Source organism: Aquila chrysaetos, chromosome 3 (assembly GCF_900496995.4).
Source record: "Aquila chrysaetos chrysaetos chromosome 3, bAquChr1.4, whole genome shotgun sequence".
NCBI classification, from domain to species: Eukaryota; Metazoa; Chordata; class Aves; order Accipitriformes; family Accipitridae; genus Aquila; species Aquila chrysaetos.
Window position 1 is genome coordinate 50406723 of NC_044006.1, and position 20388 is coordinate 50427110.

Sequence of the window (20388 nt, forward strand, 5' to 3'; positions counted from 1 at the left end):
ATGTTATACATCTTATGTTGCAATCAACAGAAGCCAACACAATGATTCATATTAGTCAGATTTTAAAATGGCCTGTATGCTAACATTTAAAGAAGGGCATTTCTGAAAATTTAAAAATAATCAAATTCATAGCATGGAAGCATCATGAATGTCTTTCAGGGGCTCAAGCCTTAGAAAGCAAAAAAAAGAAATTTTACGGAATGAAAAGTAAGTAGGTCATGTAGACTAAAGTGCTAAAAATACTAACATCTGATTTGTGGCTGAGAGAACTATTTTTAAAATCTAGAGGGGTACAAGTAAATGAAGAATTGCACAGTCCTTTGTCAACAAAAACATGCTTTGATGAGGCATTAAAAAGAAAGACTCCCTGTGCTGTACAGAATCCAAGAAAAAAAAAATTTCCTTTAAGAAATATACCTCCTTATACAGCAAAACAATGAATTTCAGTTGTTCTGTAACCCAGTTCCTTTAATCTGCATAAGAGATGCTGACTGAGTTCACTCAACCAAATCACTACTGGCTTTCAGAATACAATCAACACATGCTTTTCAACAGTATTAATATAGCATGAAGCTTGTGCTCCTAATTATTCATGTTTTTGCATTCTGTTTTTTCCCCCTGCTGTAAAATATGCAAATTTACTTCTTTGTGTTATTTAGGTCCCACATGGGCCTCAACAGATCTGTTTGGAAGGAATTACAAGCCAACATCTAGATACATGCTGTCAACATTTCAAGCTTCATTATTTTTATTAGGTTGGAATGCCATTATAGATTTGATATTAGGCTTTAAAAAGCTTTTTATAAATCTGTCGAAAACCTACAGTCTAATAAAATGGTGTACTGATAATTACTACTACTCCACTTTGTGTGTGTACATGAAAGGGAGAGAGAAAAGCCCTACAACTCTTGAATACAAGAGAAATCCCCATCTAGCGGTACTACTGAAAAACGCAGTTTGTTTTTGTGCAAAATCAGTACCCAAGAGGATTAGTTTGACTTCATTACTGAATGAACGGTAGCCATTACCTCCTTATGCAACTAAGGATCAGTAACAGGAGAGGACTGTTTCTTCTGAATTCCTCCTCCTCCGTTTTCAGTCAACTCTGACTGTAAAATTCAATGCCCAAATGAGTTACTAACGATTTTTAAGTATAAAACCCGTAAAGCAGCACTTCAAGAAACAGGTCACTTAATACAATAACTTCTTGCTGTGCATCAAAATTGTTCACTTAAGAGTGGCACAGGCTGATATGTATATAGTATTCTTTAGATAAAAACATTGAAAGATTTCCCCAAATCTCAGATTATTATAAAGTTAGTATTAAATGTTTTTAAACTTAAACAACATAATGAAATAGTAGCTTAGTTATTCGAAAACTGCAAGGTTGGAAATAACTACACAAGCACTTACTGTTATATAAAAAATACGTAATACAAGCCCATTGATGCAGAAAGTGAAAGGACATTGAGACATTGTTTTTTGCCAACTGGCACAAAGCCTTGTGCATTTCTTTAATGTAATAGTATATTTTAAAACACTGCAGCAGCCCAGCCTTCCTTACTAACACCACTAAAAGCTCCTTAAATATTAATGAGAAAACAATGTAAAGATTCACAGGCATCTACTACACATTACTACTGACTCCTGGAAAACAAACAGCAGCAGTAACACTAAGATTTTACAAATCTCTTGATGCATTTAATCTTTGAGGTGTGTACGGAGAGGGAAGAAACCAAAAAACTATTTGAATTGCAGTTATAAACTAGTATGAGGGTAGTCCTTTGATTTGGGAGGATCAGTATATTAAATTTCCCTTTCATAACAGATTCACTCCTGATGATTTTAAAATTGCACATTTCTCTCAGAAGCAAACATTTAAGGAGACCTTCAAAATATATGTAGAGATCTGTATTACTAAGATCAATATGGAAACAGTAAGGATCTTATTGCAAGACCTTGTTACATGTTGGGTGACAGTGAGGGTGTCCCTTAATTCAAATACGCAATTTATCCAATTCTTCCTTCCACAACAAAAAGTACCCCCACAACTACCTACGTGCAGAATAAATTAATGGCAAAAAAGAAATGGGGAGTCGGAGGGGAACAAGTATATGTAAAATTGGTCTTTAGAAAAACACTCAAGATTTCCAGAACTAAAGACTGACTTGTGTTGATCATTTTACTTTTTTACATCTTCAGTACAGAAGACGTCCCAATTTGCTAAGGATGTCGTTTTGCAATATAACTGCAGTTAACAAAGGGAAACATTCAGTTGGCTGTAAATCATGCTTTTCAGTCTCACAGCTGAGTGAGGATGCTTCTGCCTACAGTTGAGGATGATCCCATACAAAGGAATTATAATACTGAATTAACTCAGTAATATATGTACCAAATACATCAGAAGAAGGTTCAAGTACCTCATTTAAGATAAAGCTGAAGTTTGAATGCCTTGCAGAGATTGGCTTAATATTTTAAGTCATACCTGACCATCAAAATCTTGAGATAAGAATATCTGCTATCATCCATTGTTATTTATCGAATTCATTGTGTACTCTTTTTGCATCCCGTTATGTTCCTGACTTTGTCACAGCATGTGGTGGTGATGAATTCTACACCACCTTGCTTCTCGAAAGAAAATCCTGAACTTTCCACCTTTCATCTAATACCAGTTCTCTTCTACTTTCTTAATAAGAAATAAATCTTTGCCTTATACTGTATTTCACCTCACAGGATGAAAAACAGTAGTTCCCACCTCCATTTTTGTGAGGTTTTAGATGTTGGTGCAAGCCTGACCACATTTGTTCTGTAGAGCTCCTTCTCTGCAGACGTCAGCATTGAAACAGAAGGTACACATTGGTTAACGTGACAGATCCAAGACTCACTTAAATACCACAAGTCCTTGTCCTAATTGAGAAGAGATTTCAAAACACTTAATTTCTTATGTCTATGACTATTTATGTTCTCTTGAGAGGAAATAAAACAGGCAAAAATCATGCCTGCTCCAATAGTGAGAAGCGTAACAAATAAGTGTTAATCCAAAATTTGCTGACTAGTTCTAGATGGCCTCCAAGGATCTACGAAAGCACAGTAGGAAAAAGGGAGGTTTACAGAAGAGGAGTATATCTTCATGATAAAATTCCTGCCAACCCTTCTCACCATGGCCACAGCCTCCCTGCATCTGTGGCAGTCACTCCACTCTGATGAGAATCCTGTGCCTGTCCATTTTTCCTTGGGTACTTACCCTTGAAACTTTGAAAAACTCTACAGCAAAACTGCTGAATCTCAGAAAACAACCTTCAGGTGACGGTTAAGTGCTCCCTGTAAGTCAATAACAATACTCCCTACCACCTGTTAAGAGGTCTGCACCTGAGGCTGCGAGCAGACCTCTGAAACAATAGCCATTGGTCAGTATTGAAAATTTAAGTCTAAAAAACTGAAACAGAAAGCTGTCCTAAGTTCAAGGAAGAAACAGAAGTTACATACGTTTACAAATCAGGTTTATCAGCACCAGCAACTGAGCTGCTTCTCCAAGCCATTTCCTCCATTCCAATTTACAACATAAAAAGATCCCTGAGAGAAAACCAAACAAAAACCAACAACTCTTAAATCCATGAAACACATTGGTCTTTAAAACACAAGTTAAAAGTAAGCAAAGCAGAGTTGCACTCAGGCATGGCCAAAGGCTCAGATCAAGACCTCCTCAGAGAAGCGTGCTGCCTCCAGACACTAGTGAGAGACAACACAACCATGCTGGCTATTTGGCCCCAAGCACACCACCTCAGGTGCACCCAGCCCCAGGCGTTTGGCTGTCCATGCCCACAGCCAGCACTGACACAGTGCAGCCTGAGCACGTCCATCAGGATCCAGGCAAAGAGCAGCAGGAGAAGCCTCATCTCAGGTTCTTGGTCCTTGCCCAAGCCACCCTGCAGGGATGCCTGTGCCTGCCCATGCACCTTGATAACCCCAACCCTGACCTGACTTCTGGCCTGGCCTCTGATCTGCCTCATCCCTGCTGACTTGTCTGGCAATCACTGGACTCTCAGCTGACCTTGGTCACCATCACCAGACCTGCTCTGTTGTCCTTGCTCGGAGAGGGTTGGACCACACTCCTCCTGGGTGAGGTCTCTGCCCGAGCCCTGCTCTCTTGGCACCCTTGCTTGGCTGCAGGCTCACCTGCCGCGTGGAGCCACCAGCACTTGCTGCTCCCTCACACTGGCTTACTTCAAATTTTTCTGGAAAAGTAACCAAGACCCTGCACATCAGCATCTTAAACTAAACCTGAAAACAAAATTAACATTTAGCAGTATTTTTTAAAGAGCACATACAGAACAATATTCTGTGACAAATGATTTTTTTTTTTTTTTTTTCACAATGAGGGTAATGAGACACTGGAACAGGCTGCCCAGAGAAGTTTTGTTCAAAGTCAGGTTGGACAGGGCTCCAAACAACATGATATGGTGAAAGATGTCGCTGCCCATGGCAGGCAGGTTGGACTAGATGATCTTTGAAGGTCCTTTCCAACCCAAACCATTCTATGATTCTATGATATTTTAGTTATCTTCAAACAAAAAACACTCACCACCCACCCCAGTGGAACCATCAGCACCATGTGGATGTTTGCTGAGTTTCTGACCTTGCCAAACACACATGGGACACAGCACTGCTGTCTCAGTTATTCAATTCCTGATCTTATACTGAGATTAGGACTACCAGTCGTATGCATCTCTGAGATCTGATGGGAGATTTTTAGCTTTGTGCCAAACCAAAATGCTAGCACTGATCTGTCTTCTTCTCTGTGGCTAGCAACAGTAGGAATGGATGGTAGGCTGGAATTTATTTTATATTACAAAAGCCACAAAACATGAGAAATTCCTTAAGAACTGCTACTCTTCAAGATCCCCAAGCTAACTGAAAACTTACTCGTTTTCTGAATTCTGTCATTCAGAATGTTAACTTTAAAAACAATTTGTGATGATCAGGCAAACCCCTGAAACATTTTTCATATTTCTGCAATTGATTCACTCATCAAAACCAATCACGTGTTGTGCATATTTCATAAGCCTCTATTCCCTTTTCAGAATAACAGTTCTGCTTTTACAGAACAAACACTACTTTTACAGCTTCATGAACAGATGAGATGACCAGTATCTGGAAAGTAAGTGAACTCATAGTTAGACATAAAAATGCTTTAGTCCCTGGTAGAAAATAACATTTTATATTTATTTTGTAGAGAGTGAATTATGAATTCTTTGTTCTTGATTCCCACACATGCAGTACGTGCCCCCAAAGCTAAAATAGAGAATTTCTTTCAGCTACTATGCTGCAAAGTTGTTTTTGTTGCTTCCAGTGTTTCTATGAGTCATCTTTCTAGTCACAGAATAGGAATTCAGATATTGAAATTCCAAATGCACTGATATTCTACAAGCAAAGGTAGATTTAAAATATAGCAATATATAACAGGACTTGGAGGAGTTATGAAAAAAATAGAAAAAAAAAAACCCTCAAGATTTGACAGGGTGATAGCTCTGGTGGATCTTTCTCAATCAAGTGTTGAACCTTCTTCCCTCTTTTTCAAATATCAGATGATACAGAAAGAGGTTAAAATAATTAAATATTGTTAGGAAAATCACACTTAATTATCTACATTTAATTGTGATGCTCAGTACTCTCACTACATTACTGAATAGATTTCTTTATAATTTAATGGACATGGCATTTGATTCTTCCTTGGTAAGTCTCATTCAGATTTCCAGTAAGACTCCTGGTTGCCCTTATCAGTGGTGCATCGTGTGAACAATCTTGCAAAGGATTTGTGATAGACAAGTTCTCCTGAGCACAACAGTGGAAATCAGGAGCAAATGTCCCTTGAGGATGTATTTTTCCTCTTTTTTTCCTCCAGGAAAGAAAAGCAAAGCACTTCCTCTCATGTTCACAGTATATCAGCGAACTAGGCTTTTTGTTCTTATATGCTCTGAATGAAAGACTGGGTTTAGGAAACAACTTAAAACATAAGAAATTAAATTCTTGCTCCCTTCAAGAGTGTTCACTGCCTACAGCAGTATTCACACTAATGGTCCTATAATCCTACTGAGATTTGTTAAAGACATTTAGTGCTGGTATTCTAGAATATATTACAGCTAAGTTTAAAAAAGCTTCAGAACCTCCCATCAGAGTAATAAAGAAGTAAATAGCAGAATAGCTAGATGTTGTGGTTTGTTTTGGCCTTTTTTTTTTTTTGACTGCCACTATTCCTAGACAAACAAAACTTCTAGATAAGCATCTGCTTCAGTGCTGACCTATAATTCTGCAACTACATCCATTTAGCGTATGCTCCACTGACAAGGTTGACGGCAATTCTTTTGCCCAGTAAAAGTTAGCCAAGATGAAATTACAGTCCATTTTGTTGCAGTTTGCTAAATTAACTTCTGTCTGAGCAAAAAATAATAATAAATAGAAATAAAATAAGAGAGGATTCAAGCGAAATTTATAGTTCTTAAATTTATATTTAATAGATTAATTTAACATGAATTTATATGAACAAAGTTTAAATAAACACTGACAGCATTTTGGGAAAAAGGAATGAAGCTCAACTGAATGCAGAATCAGGACCAGCAATTGTGGGACATAAGCAACGTTTGGGTGCAGAACTCTCTGCCTGTTACAGCATTTGAAACTCTAAATGGTCTCCAGACTTTTTTGGGACAACAATGCGTCTTCTTTGACCCTTCCACAATGCAAGTGCTGGAGTGATTTGATGTAGCCATCAAAACCAGTGCAGATGAACAAATCTAGTGGAAGGCAACCATTAAACATGACAACAGAGTCACAGATGTGAAACCAGATTTGTTTTAATGGAGAACTATTACAAAAAATATAAGTAAGTTCTCCTCAGAAAGAGTTCCAATAGTCTCTCACATTGTTAGATTTTGATAATCTAGAGGCTTCTGTGACTTGAAAATGCTCAAGTAACACTTAAATAGAGAAACACTGTAAGACTCCTGATAAGAACAAGTCAGTAAATCAGAGCAACAGAATCTGAATATTGATGATGACAGATTTACAAGGAGGAAAACACAAATTTTCAAAAGAGGAAAAAGAAAAGCATCAGTTACAGGATGATAGCAATACATTCTTTATTTTCTGCATGCTTGAGCCATGCTACAAGACTTTGAAAGAGCTTGACTAAAGCTGCAAATTTAGCCAGTTCACAGGTGAGTAGACTTCAGATTAGTTTTTGAATAACAAAAAGACTTTGAAAACCCTAAACTGCTTAATTTTCATCTAACTAAGCAAGAGTCAGATTCTCAGACAGAACATCTGCATTTGCCATGTGACTAGAAATACACAGATGTTTCTTGGTTTCTAATATAAAGAGACTGGGGGTAACACTAAAAGGAAGGAACCTGAAAAAAACCACTCCTCGAACAACTGCAATAAGGTATTCTCTTCCCACAACTCTAATCATAAAGCTAGAAGCCCCAGCTTTGAACGTTCTTGTTTTGTAAGGTCTTAATTTCTCCTTGCTCACAATATGAGAGGAAAATAAGAAACTATATTTTCAATGCTCTTGAGTAAGAGTTCATACCTATGTAAATAAAATGTCAGCTATTTAGTCCAAATGATGAGACTAAGAATATGAACTCCTTCAGAAAAAGTAAGAATTCTGAACAATTTTTATCATGGCTTCTCTTAACATTTCATTTGGTCTAAGCATCTCAAAGAAATTTTTACATTTCAAAGATGATAAGAATCACTTACAGATGCACTTTATACAGAAGCACCACTTACCCACAATAACAAATCCATCTGCTTCTCTCTCTGGCACTGTAACCTTCTTTGAATCTTGACTTTTCTGGAAGAAGCTGAACATAGCCTCCTTTTTTTTTTTCTTCTTAGTTGTTATCTAAAATGTAGACAAAACATGTTAAATAAATATAAGATAACAGAATTTACCATAAGAAGTTCACATCATGCCAAAGGCCACATACATGATATTACAGATTAATCTTTATTACCAGATTTGAAATATCAGGCTTTTGTATCTCAGACAGATTACCTTGTTGATGTAGCAATTGACTTCTACAGGCAAAAAGGGAGTAAAGTATAAAAGGCTTTTCTATAAAGTTATGAATGGAGTGGAACCATTAAAAAAAAAAAACCTTCAACCTTTCTAAAGGAAAGAAGGAAGCTCCCTTCAGCATTTATCCAGCACGTTTCCATATTTTTCTGCTACTTCGAATTGGTGTTACACAAACCTTCTCATCAGAGTTAGTTCTAAAGCATCTCAACTTTGAAGCCCAAAACATGCTCCTACAGAAAATGCAGCTTTATAATGCAGGAATACTTGAATGAAGCAAATTACACTAGAGATTTTCAGTCTTAAGTGTCTGTGCATCAATTATAAAGACCAACCCACCCACCCCTACAGTATTAGCATAGTATCTATTTTCATTTTTCCAGTTTGCAGTCTTAGAGACAGCTTAACACTTGGGTGTACTTGATTAACAGCTACCACTGATCCCCTTAAAAGAAACTGCAACAAAATCATATGTTGCAAATTTTTCATAACAGTAATTCATTAAAAGAATCTTCCAAAGCAGCTAAGAACTCCGAGTTCACAACAGCTAGAACAAAACAAGGAAAGCAGTGGGATAAAAACATTAACTGCAAAAGATTATGCTCAGTATCTATTCTCTCTCAAGACTGGAAGATTACCTAGAAGCAATTCTGAATAGCTTAAAAAGGACAAATTCATATTAAAAACCCCACAAGCATTAGCCAAAAGATAGGCAGTTGGGCCACCTTTTACAAAATTAAGTCCAATGAACCACCCCATAAACATGGATACATCATGAAACATTCTTCTAAGCAAATCCTCTAATTATTCTGAACTTTAAGATGTAGACTCAACAAAGTTTCTCTTCTTCCAAGAAAAGGTATAAGAGAAGCTTTATAGGGAAGCGTCACTCATGTGAAGAACAACCAACAGAACTACACAAAGCACGTATTCACAGGTTCAGTTTATTGAGATGGCTACCAATGTACCACCACCTACTTTCTACCTAACTCGCACCACTGAACACAGCAACTGAGAGTCTCCCCAGCCTCCTCCTGCAACAGCAGCTCTGTCCGTAGCGCTAGGACAATGAGAAAAGGAAAGAGGCACCGCAGCAGCAGTCACCCCTTGAAGGTGCACTCACCTCCAGCCCTTGAGGGCTGAACTCGGACCACTGGACAATGCTGACCTATGGAGCAGCCTGTGATCTGGCTGAAACACACTGTGTGCCAAATGCAGAAAGGAAGGTTCAAAGAAAGGCATGTGAAGATCATCTCTACTAAAATACCAATATAAAATTGGGAAAAGTAGAATAATGTAATTTCAAGTTTGAAATAGAGTTTGAGGGGCAGAATCCTGATTCATTTTGCAGACACCAACATTTAAAGGAGAAGAGACTGACAAACCGATAGCAACATCTAATAGACACCTCCAGCAGAGGAAAGGAGTCCAGTCTAAAGAAAAGAGGTGTACAATGCCAAGTTTTGATAACATTATTTCACACTAAATTTAACAAAGAAGAATCTTTAGAAGGTGGGAAAGAGAGAAGAGTGCTACCATGGAGTGTTTGGATTTAAAAAAAAAATAAAAGAAAGAAAGGTAGAAATCCTGGATTAATTATTTGCCACAATTCCTCCCTTACCACCCAAATATTCATGGTACCATAAGCAAGACTTTTTTTTGCCGTAGCCAGTGACCCGTAACAATTAACTGCACAATCAGCACTGACTATTCACCCAATATAAACTGCCTCACACTCTGCTGTTACAAGTGATAGCATACACTTCCATACTCCAGATCACAGAAAGTCCCATATAGGAAGTGTAAGCACTGGCGTTCAGGAACAGTATATAAATAGAACATGGCAAAAGCAGCAACAATTCAAGCTGTGGACTGATACCTGAGACTTAAAAGACTGAATACCCCGCAGGCTGGCCAGCTACTTCTTGCTTATGTTGACACAGTGCAATTTATAGCAACCAAATAAACTACACTGAAGTACACAAGAACAGAACAAACCATCCAATCCCAGGTATGCAGTAATTAAAAACATGTTACTTATCTGCACTTTATTCCTTTTTGCTTGTTTTCCTACCTTACCATGTGAAATACTGGTATTTCCAGTTCCGTGGAGATTACACAGTAGAAACTCCAAATTATCTCATTTATTCCTTACCTTCCCCCACACCCAGGCTCAACACATGGCGCCAGCAGCATATTCCTTTTTCAGCCCTCGGGGAATAAGTCTTCTCCTGCTACCAATTAGGGTTGTCAGTCCTATAGCTCAAGTGGTAAAAACCTGTGCTGTAATGCTCAAGAGTCAGGTTTCTGCTCCAATGATGTATGAAGGAGAGGCAGTTGTGGAACAGTTTAAAATGCAATTTTACCTTCATCCTAAGTGTGCAACAACAAGAAGCAAAATCAACTTGATGTGTAAAATCTTACAGATAGCTTTGGTAAAGGCTCAGATTCCAGTCAGCCACTTTAGGTGCCAGAGCTGCAGTTGCTCCAGTCACATTTTTTTCTCTTTGAGATCCATCTGCATTATTGTACAGTTTTCAGCTCTACCACATTGTGTTCCCCTTCCCTTCTTTTTTGCACAAAGAAAAGCATCTTAATCAGTGTATATGTGGCAGAAAAGAGTTGTATAGGAAACCATGCATTTGTCATTTTTTAAATCCTGCATATTTAACATACCTAAACTTCACTGCTTAAAGGACAACAGACATTTCAATTCAGAGTAAATTAACAATCAGTACAATTTGATCTAGCCAAATCAATGTTACAAGCACGCTCACATACTAGATTTTTTCCTTTCATTGACAGAAGGCAGCCTTGCTATCCCAATTTTTTCTAAAACCCCCAAAATTCATCTTACCTACATACATGTAGCTTTCAGTTTCTGAAGTAGCTTTAACTTAATTCCACTGCCAGCAGTATTTCTCAAACTACAAAACAAAAAAACCCCACACATCCTTTTGCTTGAAGCAGAAAAACAAACAAAGCTAACAAAAGTCCCCTTAAGCTCAGGCCTCAAGTTCTTATGCTGTTAAAACCACTGGTCCAGCAGTAGGAAAATAGCATGTTGTATTTTGTGATAGTGAATGTTGGGGAGGTGGTAAGGTATGCAAATATTAAAAAGACTAATGTGCTTAGTGAGGCGGTTTCCTTCTCTGGGTGTTCACCACTTAGAAACAAAACTTGTGCTTGTAGATCTCAGGTCTGCATAACTGATGTGGAGGAAGGAGCTTGCCAACTACTACTTGCAGTATTTTAGTACCTTTGCTGAACACAATATTAAGTTTAAACTAAATAACAAAGAACAACTAACAAAATAGAAGGGGGGCACAGAAACAAAATGTAGAGCTATATACAGTATGCCATAGGTAAAGGAAAAGCTGTAGACAGGCAATGCAGGGACATTTGTGATATTTGCTCTCTTAAGAATTTTATCAACTGTGGAACTTCAAAAGTAAACATAAATCTCTCCAGCAACGGGAAATGCAACCACTAAATTTCTTGAATTAGATGTTAAAAACAGAACAAAGCCCCTGTCCAACAAAGAAACACAGAGCTGAATGGAAACACTCGTGCTCTTGAAGATAAGAACACAGTTTAAGCACTTGCAGAATCAGGCTGGAGTTTTACTACTTGTAGATAAGATGAGGTTTCAGTCAACGAAAGCTGAGAACAACCAGTTTCCACACAAGTTTCATTTCAGAGTAAAAATTAAATTTGAAGTTTGTGGACCTGGATGCATAGTCACACAGACTAGAGAAAAAAAAGCTCTCAGTTGTGGGTTTTTTTTCAAAAGCTGTCAGCACAAAATCACAGAAAATACACCCGCCATTCAGAGATAGTACCACGTTCCTGCAGTAATTTCTCCTATATAGCACAGCACTTTTCCTTTCCAGATGGGATTAATTTTATTTCTATAGGAGACCTGAAATTGAATTCACTGCCTAAAGATAAAAATCTCCCTTGGTAGGAATATGCAATTCCCTTCTCCTCATGTTTCCCCCTCACCAAAAAGTGAACACAATTTTTTTCTTTCCCCAATCTCAATCGCTGATAGTTAAGAATAATGCTTTTGGCACCACTTCAGTCATTAGCAAGTAATCAACTGTGAACTATAGCAATTCTGTGAGGCTGCAAAAAAATATTTTGTCTTTCTATGAGGCTCTGAGAACATACGTGGGATTGGACAAAGATGAGTTACAGAGCTGCACAAAGGGGTTAATTTATTCCTCCTGCATTTTGTTAGTCTCCTTCAACAAGAAGTATGAGTGACCTTTGAGCCAAACCAATACGTTAAATCCAATAAAATTTTTCCATACAATGAAGATCCTAGCATATTTAGCATTACTTTTCAGCTTTTTCCTGCATGTTCACAAGTGACAGGAGGAGAAGGGTAATTTAATATTAAAAACACAAATGATGCAGACTAAGATAAAGAGGGGATGCCCAGGAACACAGCAAAGCAGAATTGCAGTGGCACTGCCAGTAATTACGTAAACGATGAAATGAGGTCAGAACAATATACAAAACTGACATCAAAAAAAGAACCAGAATAATTTCACATCTAGCAGTTTAAGCTATATAATCTATGGAAGGAGAAAACAGAGAGCATCAGAGCAATTCCCTCTTCCATACTAGCATCTGCTGCAATTCACCAATAAAGTAGCAATCAGAAAAGGAACAAGATGTTTACAGCCCTGTACAGCCCTGCTTATGACATGAAAACAACCAATTTAAGAGTCAAGAACATGCATGTTGAAAAGATTTCTCTGTGACACCAAAAGAACAGTTTAAAAGCTTTTGGCCTAATGTAAGTTACTATGTGAAGAAGAAAAAAAACCCCGACATAATTTCTTTTATCTGGCATTAATATTAGTCATATTACTTTAGTCTGTGCTTCTTGAAAAGAGAAGAAAGGAAAGTAAGTGTCAAAAGAAACACAAATACAAAACAGGGATATACATGTAACAAAACACTAACAAAGACTTTTTTTACTTACATAAAATGTGACTATTTAAAGTTTTCATAAAATTTAAGGGAAGCAGAAATACCAAGAACTATGCAGCTCAAATTACCATAGTATAAAATGCTCAAAGATGCTGAATCAACCACAATCCAGTCAGACAATAAAAGCATAGGTGATAAAGGCAAAGCCAGGAGTGAAATAACAGTATTCAAACTGATGTCAACATTCAAAACCCTGAAGAAGATAGAAAATGCTAAAATAGAAAGCTAGGTGCTTATTAGCTACAATACTCAGTAGGTTGAAACCTACTTCTTTCCCTGCAGTTACCTTCTGACTGCAAACCTTCAACAGCTGCTAAGCATGATACAGACACGTATTTGTAAGAACTTCTACAACATGTTTTTCTAACAGCTGACCCTTAAAACGTGGCAGACAAATAGCCCTAGAAGAGCCACTTTGCAGCAGCTTGCTGCATCTTGCTCCAACTGTTACCTTTATGAGATCTCTCCTTTAAAATATCTGAAGATATGCTAAGGAGATGAGGATATTCTCTTGCAAATAAACTACTGAAAAGGTGAATGGCATAGTGACACTCAGGAGATGACAACCAGCTACACCCCACTGAAGATATAACCCCCCAGCACTCCCCTTCCTGGCCACATGCTGGTTCCACATAGCTTCTGGTGGTAGCTGGTTCAGCTTGCCAAGCCATCATGACACTAACCGAGCCAACTAACAAAAACCACTTTGTGCTGGTTAGCAAGCTGAACTAGCCCGCAGCTGGTTAGAAGAGACAGCCAGCACACAGGCAGTGTTGGGATCGCCCTTTTAAGCTGGAGCAGAGTTAGATTTTTTCAAGTATTTCCTGAAACACTGGTTCTGGGGTCCTGGAAACAGAAAGGAAATCACAGAGCCACAGAATGGCTGAGGTTGGAAGGGACCTTTGGAGGTTGTCCTGTTCAACCCCCTGCTTAAGCAGGGCCACCTAGAGCTGGTTGCCCAGGACCATGTCCAGATGGCTTTTGAATATGTCCAAGGATGGAGACTCCACAAAATCCCTGGGCAACCTGTGCCAGTGCTCGGTCACTCTCACATCAAAAAAAGTGTTCCCTGATGTTCAGAGGGAAACTCCTGTGTTTCAGTTTGTGCCCATTGCCTCTAGTCCTGTCACTGGGCACCACTGAAAAGAGCCTGTCTCTGTCCTCCTTGCACATTCCTTTCAGGTATTTATATGCATTAATAAGATCCCCCTGAGCCTTCTCTTCTCCAGGCTAAACAGTCCCAGCTCTCTCAGCCTTTCTTCATATGTAAGATGCTCAAGTCCCTTAATCATCACTGTGGCCCTTGCTGGACTCTCTCCAGTATGTCCACGTCTCCCTCGTACCCAGAACTTGGACCCAGTGCTCCAGGTGTGGCCTCACCAGTGCTGAGGGGAAGAATCACCTCCCTCGACCCACTGGCAACGCTATATCTAACACAGCCCAGGATACCATTAGCCGCCTTTGTTGCAAGGGCAATTGGGAGGAACCGCTCCACGCAAGGGACAGTAGGGGAAAACACACGGAAAAAGACAAGAAGTGGTGAGAGTGCCACGTCCAGTGCTAGCTCTGTCTTATGTCCATCAGTCACTCTAACCCTGGGGATTGAGCATAAGCTCTTTAATGATGAAATGAAGTGAAATGAAATAATAGTTCAGTTGGAAGGGACCTACAATGATCATCTAGTCCAACTGCCTGACCACTTCAGGGCTGACCAAAACCTAAACCATATTATTAAAGGCATTGTCCAAATGCCTCTTAAACACTGACAGGCTTGGGGCATCGACCACCTCTCTAGAAAGCTGGTTCCGGTGTTTAACCACCCTCTCTGTAAAGAAATGCTTCATAATGTCCAGCCTAAACCTCCCCTGACACAGCTTTGAACCATTCCGACGGGTCCTGTCACTGGATCGCAGGGAGAAGCCATCAGCACCCCCCTCTCCCCCTCCCCGGGAAGCCGCAGAGAGCAGTGAGGACACCCCTCAGCCTCCTTTTCTCCAAACTAGACAAACCCAAAGTCCTTAGTCGCTCCTCATAGGACATTCCTTCCAGCCCTTTCACCAGCTTTGTTGCCCTCCTCTGGATGCATTTGAGAACCTTCACGTCCTTCTTAAACTGTGGGGCCCAGAACCGCACACAGTACTCAAGGTGAGGACTGACTAGAGCGAGATAATTGCCGCTTTTGACCGGCTGGTTGTGCTGTGTTTGAGGCCCCCCCAAGATGCTGTTTGCCCTCTTGGCTGCCAGGGCACAGTGCTGACTCGTATTGAGCCTGCTGTCAGCCAGCACCCCCGGATCCCTTTCTGCAGGGCTGCTCTCCAGCCACTCCTCTCCCCATTTATACTTGTGCCTGTGGAAATGCGTGGGTATCGCCGCCGTTAACACGCAACGTTTTGAATATCAACTACGGCCCGTAAAACAAGCACGGGTTAACAGACCGGTGACGGGAATGCTTGGCTTGGGAAGCGGTGACCTGAGGGGAGCCAGTATCTAAAGGGAGAGGGAAAACGGCCGTTAGGGGAGGGAAAGTATGAGGTGATTTAAGAGGAAAGGATTAAATGACAGGATAGGGCTGGAACGAGCCGGCCGGGCCGCGGCGGGGAGGCCGGCGGGGGGTGGGGGGGGGCGAGCCCCGGGGAAGCCGGGTTCCCCGGCTTCCCCGGGGCTCGCCCCCCCCCCCCCCCCGCCGGCCTCCCCGCCGCGGCAGCAGCGAGACCCGCCCGGCCATCACCCACCGCCCCGGCCGCCCGATGCCACCCCCGCCGCCGCTTCACCAACCTCCGCCTCCGCTTCCGGGTCGCGTCAGGCGAAGGGGAAATCCCGCCCCGGCGCTCTTCCCCCCCCCCCCCCCAATCCCCCCGTTGCCAGGGGCAACGTCGCCCCTCCCCTCCGCAAAGGGCGGGAAACCGCGGCGCGATGGAGGACGTCGGTGAGGTGCCGCGGCCGCGCATCGCCACCGGCCACCTGGCGCAGCACATCGGGCAGCCCGTCTGCTTCGTGGGCCGCGTCGAGAAGGTCCGTGATCTGCCCGGCGGTCGGTTACTGCCCTTTGGGGGCCGCGCCGCGGGGCCTTTGGTGGCGTAGTTGCCCTGTCGCCCTGGGTAGGGCCTTCCCCCGGGGTGCGCTCCGGGCTGGGGCGCCGTGTGGGGAGGGAGGCTGTCGCCTTGCCTGGTGCAGCTCGTCGCGGCCTGGCCCGAGGGAGGCCGGCGGCTCCGGTCAGGCCGGGGGCAGGGCGGGAGGCGGCCGTGACGGTCGGATCTTTCGGAGGAAGGCCTGCTGCGCAGTTCTGGTTGAGGCGGCTAAACCTGTAACGCTGACAGCTGCCTTTTGAGCGCACAGGGCTAATGTCTTTTGTAGATTCATCCTACTGGGAAGCTTTTCGTGCTTTCAGATGGAGAAGGAAAACATACGACTGTGGAGCTGAGCGAACCTGTAAGTTAAGGAATACTTTGGAAATACTTGATGTTGCCTCTTGTGGATTCTGGAGGTTTTGTCATTTCTGAAACCTGTGCGTGCCTTGCATGTATCGAGTTTTTAGTCAGGAAAAAAAAATAATCTCTGGTTTCTCCCTTTTCCACCCATGTTTCATTGCCTCTGCTTCTTACATCTTCCAGCTAACTTGCAGTCTTCATATTCATGAACTGCCTTGGTCTTCATCAATTTTCAGGTGGTATTAAGAGAGAGAACTCATTCCTTGTCAGACAGATCCCTGGCTGGCTATTTTGCCTTACTCTATTCGTTGTTTATAGTGTAATATATTCCACTACGTATATTAGCTTTACTTTAATTTCACTTTTTCCTCCCTTTTTCTTATTGCTTTTATATGCCTAACAATATTTTGTGAAGGTAGTCAAAAAAACCCAAGAATATGGTATTCTCAACAGTTTCTGAGTTGACATTTTTATAGCCTCTTAGAACACTTGTCATAGCATTCCAGTAAACTTCATCATTAGCTTGAAGCATTCTTTCTTAAAAAAATAAAAAATCAAGTAATTAATGCAATGGGTATAAGATATGCTTATAACTACTGCACAAAAATACTGCTTCCTTTGTTATCATGTCCCACTAAAGGTATAACACCCTGGCATTCTCTTCTGTCTTTTAAGTTTGTTTTATTTCCTCTAGCAAATGTTGTAATTAAATAATTATTTTCGCTGTGATGGCAAATGCTTTAGCTTAACTGACCATGTGTGTAGTCTTTAATGCTGAGAAATCTCGCCATTTCCATGTGAAATAATTGCACGTGGTACTCTCTGATTTTCAAGACAGGAGCCTCTCCTTGTTGATGAAAAATGTGGTTTGATCTGGCAAACAGTTTTGTCTTATAAATGTTAAGCTTGCTGACATCATCTTCAAACTGAAAGAAAATGTCTTTCCTACAAGTTCTGCCTGTACCTTAACTCTTTCTTTCTGGAGGTCATGAAAAGGTTTCCTGCCTTGGGTTGTTAAAACTTAAGATGTCAGCATCTGACCAACGATTTCACAACTTTCCATAACAGAGTAAATGGTCGAATTTCATAAATGCATAACTGCAGTGTTAGGCACTTCACAGTCTGTGTTCCATTGCGGTAGGAGAAACTGGTGTATGCAGAAAAAACATGCCAGGTTCATCTCTCTGGTTTGCCTAATGTCAATGGAGGAACTTCTAGATTTGCTAATCAAAGTGCTTTCTAACTTTTTTCCTCTTTAATAGATTCCTTTGTTTGCATGTGCGTAGTTTCTCCTTTCAACAGAGAACCCCAAAATTATGGGGAGGGGAGGGAATCTATTGCTGGGTTCCAGGAGACTTACTAGAAAGTGAAAAGTAAGAGTTAGATATTGGAAGAACATTACTGAAATAGTACTGCACTCTTAAAATTAGTATCTTAAAAAAGAAAGAAAACATATTCAAGCTATATGATTTTGGAGCAAGATAATACTTTTAGCCTTTTTTTCCCCCTCGTTCAACCAAAGCCTTGTTATTGTCAAGGTCTTTGTATTCTGAACACTTACTGACATATTACTTAATAATTTCCAATTATACCTCCTGGATCTGGAATACTGGAACTGCTCTCTGGCACACGTGATACCTCCTTAGCTCTTACAGAGTTCTACAGTTTACTCAGGTTTGAATGCTATGTGTGAAAATCTGGATTCTTCTGCTCTCTGTGTCCTAGATTAGTCTCTGTTCAGTGACGAAATGACAGAGTTTTATATACTTATAAACCAGTATCTTCCCTCTGATGCTTCTTCATATATTTTTTTTGTGTCAGTACTGAATTGGCTGTTACTAAATCTGTAAGCGGCTCAAGACTTTTGGGGGGCAGGGGGGACAGGGCTGTTCAGTAGTACTGTATTGTTTGAAATGGAACAGAATCTGTCATGAACAGTCAGTTGTGGAGAGTTCCTATCTTAAGTGCTGTGCAGTAGAGACAGCAGCTAATTTAGTGATACTAATTTCATATTTGGTATGTTTTCTAGCTAGATGAAGAGATCTCAGGAGTTCTTGAGGTAGTGGGAAGAGTAACAAATCAGGCAACCATCATGTGCATGTCATATGTCCAGTTCAGAGAAGATAAAAGTCCATTTGGTAAGTAAGAATATACATTATGAAAAATTCATTTTGAGTTCGAAACTATTCTTCAGTAAGTAAGAAGGTAGAGCCTGTTCTTACAGACAAGGTCTTTCTTCAAGCTGCCAGATGCAGAGTAGAATGTAGAAAAGGAGAGTGTCGTAGGAAAAATTCTGTACAAAATACACTGGTTTACTGTCAAACTGTAGGGACTGACTTGAAGCTGGAGGCAGTCTAGATAGTTGCCATGGTCTGATCATTCTTGCACTCCTGACTGCGGGCTTCTGGCCTTGCACTGGACCTTGTGTGATGGTGCAGCTAGCAGGCCTAAAAATAACCCTCCAGAAAGCAAGCAATGAGAGTGTTGCTGCCTCGGGGAAAACTGGGGAGGATGAGGGAGACTGGGAATGCTCACCTATACTGCTTTAAAATAAGCAGTGCTTTAATGCTGTCATTTGCTTGTGGGGAATTTAGCTTATGCATCATAACCATTTTCTTTGCCCTCTTTCAGATCTGGAACTCTACAATGAAGCACTAAAAATTATTCATGAATTCCCTGAATACTTCCCGTTCGGTACTGGGCGGAGCAATTGATTTTTCTTAGCATATATTTAGAACATATATATTAGAGGGGACAATAGTATCGTAGCTTTCTTGCCTGACAGCATGGTAACAGTTGCATTTATTTCCATCAAATATACTGAAAAGATGGTGTTATGTGTGCCATGTATTGCCAGTGAAGAATGGTTTTCTTTGAAAATGTATTTATTCAGCAAGAAGAACGCTTGTGTGCATATCTCACTGTCTGTATATATTTAACCCTTCTGCATCCATAAGGAGTGTTCTTTTGCAGGACTGGACTTGCTAGAAACTGAAGTTTTGTAGGCATCTTTTTGTTGCTGTTGGTAGAGGTTCTAGGATACTTCACAGGAAACTCATATTGGAGACATTTGGTGGGGTTATAATGTAAAGATTTTTTATTTATTTGCTTTGATACAAATTTATTGAACATGTAGGGGTATTTTGCATCTTGAAAATGGTCTCTTCTCCAATAAAAAAGATCCGGCTACATTTAACTATTCACATAATATTACATGTTAGAGTGCTGTTTTCAGTGATACATGGTGACTCCTGTTCTATTTTACCTGACACAGGTAATTTTAACAAAGTGGAGTACAAGGTACTTGCTTTTTGCATTGATATTGAACACTTTGAAGATGTCTAGTTAAGGCTTGTGGATTTCAAGTGCAGTTGACTTCCCATCACAACCTTCATTCTTGGTGGGAGTCTACACAGAAGTACCAGGATTCAGCCAGCTTGTCATGGTGACTTTAACCGTATAAACTTCAACACAGTTCCCAGTTTTGTTACTATCCAGGCACACAGCAGAATTCTTACATCTCTTACAGTAACACAATCAAAGTAAAATCTAACTTTGGAAATATTTTCTGTGAATTAATAAATAAAATACTTCAAAGTATTTTAAATACACCTTAGCCTGTTCATTAACCTTTCATACAAACAGGTTTCAGGCTTAATAGATATAGTGCCTTATTAAGATTGCTAGCTTTGTGCTTATAGTTATCTCTGTTTTCAGTCAAGGAATTTATCTTTTAAAGACTTCTTATTTATGAAAGTTACTATAAACTGGGTGGATGATCAAGTTAACAGGTAATTTATTCCCCCCCCCCCCCACTTAGAAGACAGTGACAAAGTTACTGTCACTGGGAAGGAGGAGGCCTTCTGAAGTAGGAGT

The 20388-nt window shown here is 40.4% G+C and overlaps 2 protein-coding genes across 5 annotated transcripts in view; one reads left to right on the plus strand and one right to left on the minus strand.

Moving 5' to 3' along the window:
- The window catches only part of UMAD1 (UBAP1-MVB12-associated (UMA) domain containing 1), an 85083-nt gene extending 69134 nt beyond the window's left edge, over positions 1-15949 (minus strand). Inside the window, exons 1-3 of one of the 4 annotated variants that reach the window (XM_030007951.2) lie at positions 15860-15893; positions 10236-10453; positions 7792-7906 (exon numbers count right to left, since the gene is read on the minus strand). In XM_030007951.2, coding sequence (XP_029863811.1) covers positions 7792-7873 — 82 coding nt within the window. In that variant the 5' untranslated portion in view covers positions 7874-7906; positions 10236-10453; positions 15860-15893. Of the gene's footprint in view, positions 1-7791; positions 7907-10235; positions 11554-15816 lie in introns of those variants that run through there. The other 3 variants (XM_030007950.1, XM_030007952.1, XM_041122083.1) reach the window with 3 other exon arrangements.
- Positions 15918-20112, plus strand: RPA3 (replication protein A3). The gene is made up of 4 exons (XM_030007954.2): positions 15918-16096; positions 16439-16513; positions 18542-18650; positions 19144-20112. The coding sequence occupies exons 1-4, from the start codon at positions 15998-16000 to the stop codon at positions 19224-19226; spliced, it is 366 nt and encodes a 121-aa protein (XP_029863814.1). The 5' UTR covers positions 15918-15997; the 3' UTR covers positions 19227-20112.
- The last annotated feature ends 276 nt before the right edge of the window (positions 20113-20388 follow it).

Excerpts from the sequence above, each read along its gene's own strand:
- RPA3 (XM_030007954.2), top strand. The coding sequence starts at position 15,998 with ATGGAGGACGTCGGTGAGGTGCCGCGGCCGCGCATCGCCACCGGCCAC. Across the intron at positions 16,097-16,438 it reads TCGTGGGCCGCGTCGAGAAG|ATTCATCCTACTGGGAAGCT; the intron begins GTCCGTGATCTG and ends TGTCTTTTGTAG. Across the intron at positions 16,514-18,541 it reads CTGTGGAGCTGAGCGAACCT|CTAGATGAAGAGATCTCAGG; the intron begins GTAAGTTAAGGA and ends TATGTTTTCTAG.